General features: G+C 40.5%; 2 protein-coding genes across 3 annotated transcripts; both read right to left on the minus strand.

The window, feature by feature from the left end:
* Window positions 1-5666: 5666 nt before the first annotated feature.
* Window positions 5667-7693, minus strand: LOC128258274 (eukaryotic translation initiation factor 4E1). Of its 2 annotated transcripts, XM_052989822.1 has the most exons (5): window positions 7530-7693; window positions 7160-7479; window positions 6805-6904; window positions 6637-6724; window positions 5667-6051 (listed from the first exon to the last, which is right to left on the minus strand). In XM_052989822.1, the coding sequence occupies exons 2-5, from the start codon at window positions 7465-7467 to the stop codon at window positions 5891-5893; spliced, it is 657 nt and encodes a 218-aa protein (XP_052845782.1). In that variant the 5' UTR covers window positions 7468-7479; window positions 7530-7693; the 3' UTR covers window positions 5667-5890. The 2 variants fall into 2 exon arrangements, with proteins under 2 accessions (XP_052845782.1, XP_052845781.1); XM_052989821.1 differs by having other exon boundaries at window positions 7160-7691.
* Window positions 7694-8925: 1232 nt separating this feature from the next.
* On the minus strand, window positions 8926-10128 carry LOC128258379 (uncharacterized protein CG32395). Its single transcript, XM_052989966.1, is given in 4 exon segments — window positions 8926-9084; window positions 9143-9301; window positions 9303-9880; window positions 9883-10128. Coding segments are annotated over 4 exon segments (1125 nt in total). The 5' UTR covers window positions 10112-10128.
* Between the last annotated feature and the right edge of the window lie 249 nt (window positions 10129-10377).

A 10377-nucleotide genomic window follows, 5' to 3' on the forward strand; every position in this document is an offset into this window, starting at 1 on the left:
TGTAATTATATTTCCCGTTTTAATAAAACTAATACGAATAGCATTATAAAAACAGCATTATTATTTATTCCTGTTATTTTAATTTATGGTTACATTTTTATGGCTTCTGAATTAAATGTACAAGAATAAGATGTTGTGTTTATTATACACATTGTGTGCTTTAAAGACTGACACAAAACTGTTAATCCCAAAACCTTGTACTCTTTTCCCTATCCACACTCGAAAAACATTTTGGCATTTAAAGTCCCCGAAGAACCAACCTCACACCAAAGTGTCGCTTATGAATTTCATATAATCTCTGGCGCGCTTAAAATGTCTAGACGCAACTTCACCAGCAGAGAAAATAATAAACAAAAACAAGCAACTCAAACTCAAATTACACGAAATTCGAAAAATAAAACTTGAGCGTAGAAATCCGCGATTCTGTGAAAGTGCTCTTTGCATACTTATTAAAAGAATATGAGTTGCGCCGGATTATATATTTAAATTATGCCAAGTGACACTTAATAAGAAGCACGAAACCTAGAGATCTGCAAAATCCCACTCAAGTTGTGGATGTGTGCTCGGCATGCCAAATAAGGTGTCGGACCAGAAACATGACCACAAACGGCCAAACAAAGAGACTTCCAAGGAAAACAAATAAATGTTTTCGAGGGCTCAGATCCAGGTCCTGACGTTGATTTGATTATGCCACCTTTCAACCCTTGAGTGCACATCAAAAGCCTGTGGCTGGGATTCCAGCTGCGGATCTGCTTTGGTCCATTTCAACACCTCAAATTAGTGCACTTTGTAGTTTCGCCGTTCGCCTTTGGTTGTTGCTCAAATTATAAAATTTGTCTGGGCCTCTCCATAAATCCTTAACCATCTCACGCACGTCCTGCCAAGGCTGGTCGTCTTTGGGTGGTCGTGGTCTCTTGGTCAATGATTTGCTTCGTTGACTAAGCAAATTAAGTATACGACCCACGTGCCGGGACTGCAAAGTGAACGAAGGTGTTCGGCTGCCTCAAAATGTTTATAATGAGCTAATAAACACAAATTGATTGTGTGTGAAATTAAAAGCGAAAGTTTTCACCTCACTGCCGAGCTGAACAGTTTGCTTTAATCGGCATCGGTTTATTGGCTGATATAATTGCAAAGATAAAGATTATTATAAAATATAACGGAAATTAATTTCAGCTATAATTTATTTGAATTGCGAAGATATATTTGTGTAATAGTATTGCTGAAAAGGTGAGCAATATCTTGGGAGATTTAACGGTTTTGCTTTTTACGGTATGACCATTGCGCATGGTCATTAAAAAAAAATTGAGAACAAAATTAATTTTAATTAATTATCAGGAATACAATTTAAGCACGGAAATATATATGTTAAAAAATATATAATTAGATTTACTTAATTAAATTCAAAATCACCATGTTTGTTAATGCGGTTAAAAAAACCTTTTTAATGTAAGGAGTACATTTCCAACCACTCTCAACAAATAAGTAACAGAATGATGTGAAGAACTACGTTTAGTAAAAAACAAAAAGATTTGTCTTACTGTTATTTAAGTTGTACAACCACTATAAGATTTTATTCTGCCCCTTTCTATTTAGTTATTTAGCACAATTGCGATTGATTGTACGCTCCATTTAAAGGCTTGGCCCACAAGCGCCTCGGGAGGACGCTCAAATCGCTGACCAAATTTGACCAACACTTTTGGCCATAGGCCCAGAGACCCATAAACTATGCATTAGCTGCCGGGCACATGTTTAAAATACCAAAATACCTAGCTCACGCACCGACCGGGAGCTGTGCCATTATAGTGCATTGCCATCGCCTCGTCCTTGGTGTCCTGCGTCCTGCGTCCTGCCATCTCTTGCCCACCCACTTCTCCGTCCAGTGTCCCGTGGCCATCTTTTGTCTTTCGCCCTCGGCCTTTATCTGACTGCGGCACAATGACGCGGCGTATGAGTAATGGGTGGGAGTGGTGGGTACGGGGGGCTGGTTGGACTGCATCTACATAGGACTTATTTCGTATACGCGCCGCGTAGCATTTTGATGTGGCTGCCACACCACACCACACCACACCACACCAGCCCAGCCCAACCCCATTCTACATCTCCTCTCGCCACGTATAATAAAGTGTTTGCGACTTTTTCATTGCTCACGTACGCTTTTCATGACTGACTTCTTATGCTTTAGGTTAAGGTCCTGGTGCCGTGGATTCGGGTCCTCGAATGTGTGTGTGCTAAGCGAGTGCTTTATTTCATTAAGTTAGGCTCCGTCCGAAAATCTTTGTGGCCAACTTTTGTGCTTAATATCCCGTTGTGAGCTCCGTGCGGTTTCTGCGGGATTCCTTTATAGTTTCTATCACCCGAACATCTTCGTTGGGAAATGGCTAACAAAGTACAGGAGAGCAGGCCAAGATTTCTTTTGTCTTTCCCTCCTCGACCGCCCTCGTGTCGGCATTTATTTACATATTTATGAACCGAAATATTAAGAATTATATGCGGAGGTTGAGTCTCCAAACTGGCCTTTATCTCGCACTGAATTTTGCCATTTTGCCATTACCGGCTTGTGGAGTGGGGGACATTCTTCCTGCATATTTGCCAGCCAGGAATTTTTTTTTGGCCCAAACGAACAAACGAACCCAAGGGCGCAGCAGCAGCTACTACACATTTCGAATAGCAATAATATTTGTAGACAAATATCTCGGCTGGCTGTCGTCTCCTGCCGTTTCTCGGCCCCCTTTGAAGGTGAACTCAAAAGTACAATCCAAGGCCTTGCGGTTGTGGGATTCGGTTTCATTTTTGTTGGCGCCATAAATTCTTATTAATTTATAATAAAAATTTGCGAAGAGCCAGGCGAAACAGGGCTTTGGAATTTTGCAAATTAATATTTCATTTCGAATGCTCCGCATTGATGCGGTCTGGCTGTTTGATACGAGCAGAAATATTGTAATGCCTGCTGGCGAGAATTGCACAAAAATTGTTGCATGCCTTGCCATTAGGCGGCTAATGAAATTCTCTTCATGCGCAAATTAATGATATAAAGGATGAGTTCCACCCTCCTTCGTTTGGTCTGCGTGCCAAAAGCGATTAAGTTCGCTATAAATTCTAATTACCAGAGAGTTACGAGTTGGAAAATTACATTTTATTATATGATAAAAGTTAAGCTTCAACTGGACGACGATAATGTATACCCGAATAGATTTTATTCCCCGAACAAATCCAACCGCAAACTCCACTTAATCATGTGTCGCTGCCCAGAAAGGAGCAGCTGCCTTCCCCTTCCGTTTCCAGATCCATCTCCATCTCCATCGCCACTCCATCCCCTACTCCTCCACCGTATTCAAGTGTCAGAAGTGCAATTTATTTTTATGTTGTGTAGTGTTGTTTTGCCAAAAGAGAAAAAGACCAAGCCAAACCTAAAACCAAACGAAAAGCTGGAACCAGCGAACGCGCGACTTCCAACAATACACAAAATAAACAAAAGCTGGGCAGAAATGGGATGAAGTGAGTGGGTGGTGGATGGGTGGTGGTTCCGGGCTGTGTTGCCATAGTGCTTGTCCAGCTGGTGTGGCCATAAAAACCAAAGCTGGAGCTCAATGTGGTCTGCGTTGGCTATATGAAAAGTGTTGATATATGCATGGCCAATGTGTAGGTAGAGAGAGCGATGTGGTGATAGATCTATGGCAGTCTATACGCGAACTAATAGGGTTGGCCCTCAATCGATTTCAGATTTAATCTGCCAATTTCATATTAGAACTACAACAAACAAAATCATCAAATGGAATGATTTATATTCCAATAAAATATATTTATTACATGATGGTGAGAAGATAAAAGATTAAAAACAAACAGTTTTCTTATAAAAACCATCCACTTTTAATCACCCAAGTTCTGGTCTTCAGACAGACGTGTCAAAAAGCATCTAATGGCAGCATAATTTATTTATGTGCTAATTAAGTCGCTGGCTGTCAAAGTTTTTACCAACATTACTGGAAAGGCACGGCCCAAAGCCAGATGTGTACCATGCAACTCCAATTGCAAGTGCAACAACATTCTCGATGTCACGTTTCGAGCAACTAATTTGTAAATATTCGTCTGAAGGCAAAAAGTTTGCGGTGTTGTGTGGGTCTCCTCCGGCGGCAAACCACCTCTATCCCTGCAATATGTCAAAGGTGCAAGAACGCGAAGTGGGCGGGTGCAGTTGAAAGAGGTGAAGAGGTGCAGAGGTGAAGAGGTGGGCTAAAATACAGGTGAAGGCAGCTGCATGCCATGTGGGACGTGTGCGGTTTTGATGCGGTTTCGGTTTAACAGCTCCCCATGTAAGCCGCCGCCACCTGGACCCATAAAATGCAGTCAACGAGCTATGCGGATAGAGATGAGTTTTGTCAGCTTAAAGTGGCTCATAATGAAGTTGCTACTGCACGTGCTGCTGCCATCGGAATTTGAATGTTGATTGAAAGGGCAGGTGACCCGGGGATACGGCAAAAACGAAAACAAAAATTATTTTGTATAAAATTGCTCTTTTATGTGTAGGACCTACTGCTATAACATCCCCTAAGTTTGGAATTTTACCTAGATAGTTTGCACTTGCTCTGGAGAAAATTGTGTTGTTAGATTAGGCAACGGGCTTTAAATAAGTGATTTACAATAGTAAGGGTGAAACAAAGTTTTAATGTAACAATTTACAAATATAAATATTTAAAAATTAAATAAACAAAATTGTAACGATTAAAAAAAACAAATGTTTTACATCTTGTCAGAGTCGCAGTTTGCGACTTTAAATTCAGTCCTAAATTGTATTAATTAAATACAAATAAAATGAAAATAAAAATAAAAATAAAAGCAAACTGTAGGGAGAAAGTTGTTGTCAAAAGGTTAACAAATCAAAGGCTTACATACTCAATTTTAAATTTCTACAAATTGACCCAAAAGACCCAAAAAACAAGTTGAATTAAAAATTGATCAAAAAAATTAAAATTTAAGAAACAAGATTTAAAAAAAATAGTACTAATATGTTAGTAAAGAATTGTCTTTTTTTTAGGTAGCCAAGACCATAGGTCACTTTATTTTGTTTAGTTTTATAAAATATCTAATTTTTGTAACGTTTATTCTGAGATTTGAGTTTAGTTTTAGTTTTTATATTTAGATTTTAAGACATTGGTCTTAAAGTATAATTTTTTGCCGTACAAATAAACCATGACAAGTTTGAAAAGAGTCTCTCCTTCATGCAACTTGAAGCACTTAGCATGAATTTTAATGCTGCGAGAGGCACCGCCGCTTCGGCCTTTCATCAAAATTCAATTGTCTCCAGTTCGGGCCCTCGACGCCAGTTCCAGATACCAGATCCCAGAGATCCGGTGCTGGAAACGGCTCCCGCTAAAACGGACAATCCGCCATGCCATTGTTGACCCTTTTCGGTCCTTTGTTTTTCGCTCGGCCAACCAAGCGAGCCAAGTGGACGTTTATCTTTTGCAGTCACTGTGCACTTCTAGTTGGCCCGGCCAAAAGTACAAGCTGCAAGTGTATATAAACCGATTTTATTTGCGCTCTGGTGCGGCATATGTTTGCATAACATTCCGTGGAGCGTAAAGAGCCAAAACTAGCGGCATAAAAAGAGCTCCTTGGGGCCCCGATTTCAGTCCTTTAAAGCCGAGGAATTTAACGCTGTCTCATCACATACAGAACCCTATATATTTTCAGCTTTCTTTGTAATTTTTAACATGGTCAAATTCATAAAACCCGTTCTGTGTGTCAAGATACATTTTTTTTTACGTTTTTGGAATGCACGCGCTGAAAACAGCAACCGACGGCGGGGGTCACTGAAGGAGGGTATATGGGTGGTTGGGTTGGTTTTGCTTTGGTTGGTGGTGGTATTGGCATCAACGACCGGGCCGGCTTACACGCAATAAACCGCTTTGACCACCGATCCCTGCTTGGACATCGAGTCCTTGTGCAGCTGGTACTGCAGTTGGTGGGGCGGCAGGACAAGCAGGTCGCGAAGCTTGAGTCCAATCTCTATGACGGCCATCTCGTTGTGCCCGTTGGCGGTCCAAATTGCTGTTGGAACAGAGGCGCTGCATTAGAAGTTGTCATGGCAGTGCTCAAGGTCTAATTATGCTAAGTGCACTTGAAAAAAAAGGCTTAAATATCTTTAAGTGTCTAGAGTTGCGCAATAAATTCTTCAATTTACAAAGTAGTGTCTTATGCTGATACATTTAAATTATTCGAATAGCCTTCATTGGCGAACTTTTGTTTTTCTTAAAATATAATGGAAAACGAAATGTAGTTCCAAGGAATGGCATCTAAACAATTTAATATTATGCGTCTCGATAAAATAGAGAACCCGCTCTGGAAGATTTGTTAATCAAAGACATTTTATATTGTTATACAATTGGATCAGCATCACTAGAGTCATATGTCCGTCTGTCCGTCTGTCCGTTTCTACGCAATCTAGTTTCTTAGTTGTAAAGCTATCTGAATAAAACCCATAATTTTTTTTTTGAGCCAATACTGATAAAGATTTGTATACAGTGAGCAATATTAGTATTACAAATTTTTTTAAAAGAATTTGATATTGGACAGTATTGCCGTTTTTGCAAATAAATTGTGTTCGTATGCATTTTTTTTGTAAGTGTTACTCACAAATTTTGTTGCTCTTGCCGCGCAAGTTGATAACAGCGCCGCAGACTTCTTCAGTGTGATCAAAGGCCTCGCCAATCAGTATTAGTAGCTGTCGGAGTGCGGAAAAGGGGATGTGCAGTTGCAACAGATATGACGGTCGATGGACACAAAGCTCCTCGAGATGCTTACCACATCCAGCCAGAGTTTGTCGAGCTCCAGCTTGGAGCCACGCCCCATATTGATGACCCAGCGGCCGCCAAACTTGTTGGCATCATCCTCCCACATGGGCCTGAAAGAGAAATGGAACTTGTTTGAAGTTAGGGAATAGATAAGACGATACGACATTGAATACAGCTCCTTTTTAAATTTTCAGTTCATTTTAACAAACTATTTTAGTAAATGGTTTATATTTAGTGTAATGCAGTGAAGTTTAGAATATTCCTAAAATATATTATTTTTATTTGGGTAGCTTAAAAGAGGTAACCAAGATATTTCGTTAAAATTGATTTCTGTAATAGAGGCCAATAAATAAAACTCCACTCACTGAATGCCCTTCTTGAACAATGAATAATCGCTGCCGACTTTGATCTCGGATGGTGGCTTTATGTGACTGTACAGGCTCCAAAAGTCCTCGACCATGTCAAAGCTAGTGATCTCGTTCTGCATGTCCTCCCATGACTTGCTGCGATCGTTCTCCAGGTACCAGAGCGTCCACGTGTGCTCCAGCGGATGCTTCAGGCGCAGATCGACGATCTCCTTGAGCGGCTTACGCAGATCCTTCTCCACCAGAGTCTTCAGATCCGTAGTGGAGCTCGAACGGGACTCGGGCAGCATCTCCGTGACGCAGTCCATCACTAAGTCGGTCTGCTTGGCAGTGAGCATTGTCGAGGATGTCGGCAAATTGTCTAGCTTACTGAAACAAATTTATAACACGTCTGGAAGCCACTGGACGCTATTGAAATTTCAGAGCACTTGGAAAACGGCTTGCACACATAGACACAACACGAGAATGTGTTTCAGGGCCTGTCTACGAAACCAGACTGACTTCGTTCCCAGGGATCTGACACAACCCAGACAGTAAAGGCACGGAGCTGTGCGGGCATGAATTTACTCGCCTCGAGTTGGCCTGGCTCCAATTCATAACTTTCATTGCACGTAAATAATTAGACACTCGTTGGACCCTCTCTTCAAGCCTCCCATGCTTTTCGGTTTCACTTCCTGTTTTTCTAATTTAACTTTAAACTTTTTTTATTCTCATAAAATTCGTTAAAAGTTGGTGCACAACAAAAAATATTACTTAAATATATAAGTACATCAAAATTGCTTAAAAAATACTTAAAACAAAGTATTATAGGAAAATGTTTGTATAATGGCAATAATTCCTTCAAAATACAGACAATGAAATTTGCAATTTGCCATTTGTATATAAAAAATATTAAAAATTATGTTTGCTTTCTAAGAGGTTGTCCCAAAGCACTTAAAAAATTAAAATTAAATTTAACTCAGATATGGTGTTTTAAATATTTTAATTTTTTTATCTTACAAAAAAATATTTATGTTACATAGGTCTCTTAAAAGTAGTTAAATATATAAAATTGCATGATCAGAATTGTAGTTAAACAACTTTAAGCATCTATAAGTATTATTGCATACACCAGTGCTTAACAAATACATTTCTAAGTCAAAAGTAATCATTCAATGATGTACACAAAACTATAATTTTTTCCGTCTGCAGTTCCATGTTCCGCGTTCATTCATGGCCATCTTGTTGGCCTTGGTGATAAAAATCGAGCGCCTTATGCTTTCGTTCATATAAAGCGTTAATTTTATGACACAGAATGGAAGGACACTTGAGCGACTCCAAGTCCGTAGAGAAATTTACGCACTCACACTTTTCGCCGCTACTGCCTCCTTTCTTTTTTCCTATGATTTTACGACAGTTGAGGAGGAACAGGGGTGAGAGGGGAAAACCTTCTCCTCACAGAAGGTGGACTTTTCCGGGCTTTGATGGTGTTGATAATGATGATGTTGTTGCTATTGCCAGAGCTGTCGTCTTTTATGTTGCCTGCCATAAAAGTGAAAATATTATGAAGCTTGTTCGAGCTGGAGGAACAATGAAATGGCTACGTAATTGCCAGCAAAGTATCTCGAAAGGCATCTATGAGACAGTTTTTGACTTGTGCAATTGACATTGCTTCGCACAACAGTTGCGATAATATGACAGCCCAGAATGCTAATAATAGACAATAGCGACATTATCGAAATTGTGGCAAGACCTGCGACTTCAATTGGACAGTTAAATGGCAGGATCTACTGAGAGCGGTGGAAGTGCAAGTATCCTTGTCGGTTAACAAACACCCAGAAGACGCAAATGGACATCAATTTTAAAAGGAATTTCGTGTCCAGTATAATGCCGTATATGCTGACTCTTAAGCGTTCGCTAATTTCCTGGTGGAGCAATTCGTCAATCTATACTTGAACAAAATTAGTTAAATTTTATTTCGACATATAATATGTAGCTACTTACGGTTCTATCGATTTCCTTATGAAAGGACAATATCCGAAAACTGCAAAAACTCCTCGTCATTTTTGATTCACATGACAGAATAGCAAAAATGGTGTACTGGAATAATATGTTCAATGCAGATAGGGTGAGAAAATAAAAACCATTCCGGTCAATGGCCGTAAAGCGCAAAAAAGGCAACAAGTCCATATATAATAGCGCATAGCCAATTGAACCGAAAGTGCTGGATGATCCGAAGTGTCAGATGAAAAACTTTCGAACGCAGTCTAATCAACCTCTCAGTGATCCCTTGAAGTTGTTTCACCAAGACCAGAAACTGTCCACTCTCGAGGACGTGGGATTGGCTTAGTGTGTCCATATCATTTGAGATTCTTCTAGTGCATCGGTGCATTTCGTTGTAGCAAGCAATGAGGACCACATATAGACAAATATTCATAGTGACCTGCAGAAGAAAGCTCAATAGAACTCCCAGCACAATAAGCAATAATAAACTATTGGCCAACGTGTCATAGGCCTCACTGGAGAAGTCGCGTAATCCCACCAAGATGTTGAGGGATCGAAGAAGATTCTGAAGGGCAAGGAGAAGAAGCAGCAGGTGTCTCAACCGAAATATGTTCGGATGCCTGGACATCACAATTATTTGCCTCAGTATTGCAAGCATTTCGTTCAACAGCTCAACGATCTCCTGACTCTCCATAAACCCAAGCACTCGAACCACCAGCAATACAATGCTGCTCACCAAAATGGCCATGCTTTCTGAGGATTATCGAACATTTTACTTATGTTAATAAGAAACAAAAGTGACATAAAGGCAAGAATTACGCTGGAGTACAGCCGCAGGATACCGGATTGCCGAAAACATTGTTCCCTCGAGCTATAGACGTAAGTGGTGACCCCACAGATTTGGGTCACCAGCACGACAAGCAAAAGAAACTGTCGAGTGCAGCGGTTAAGCAGATTCACCTTCCTCATCGCGGCTGGACGACCAATTGTTCCGAGACTCGATTTCCCGCCCTTTATGGACGTGAACAGAGGGCGCCCCATTTGAATTATGACCGCACTTTAGCGCTGATGTACGCGCATTAATAAGCAGTCGAAGTTTTGATGGCTTAATCGATATAACGACGTCGACAACTCTCGCTGCGCAACCACAGCGCATATTCTGCGGTTACCTTACCAGAGCTCAACAGTATGCTCGAACTTTGGTCGCGCCGAGTACTGGATTAGGTAACAAGGAC

The sequence above is a fragment of the Drosophila gunungcola genome, assembly GCF_025200985.1.
Source record: "Drosophila gunungcola strain Sukarami chromosome 3L unlocalized genomic scaffold, Dgunungcola_SK_2 000003F, whole genome shotgun sequence".
Classification (NCBI taxonomy): Eukaryota; Metazoa; Arthropoda; class Insecta; order Diptera; family Drosophilidae; genus Drosophila; species Drosophila gunungcola.

Bases quoted from the DNA above. Each gene is read 5' to 3' on its own strand.
- LOC128258274 (XM_052989821.1), bottom strand. From the start codon at position 7,497: ATGCTCACTGCCAAGCAGACCGACTTAGTGATGGACTGCGTCACGGAG. The intron at 6,725-6,804 runs GTAAGCATCTCG...GCACTCCGACAG, and splicing joins ACAAACTCTGGCTGGATGTG to CTACTAATACTGATTGGCGA. The intron at 6,052-6,636 runs GTGAGTAACACT...CTGTTCCAACAG, and splicing joins CGGCAAGAGCAACAAAATTT to CAATTTGGACCGCCAACGGG.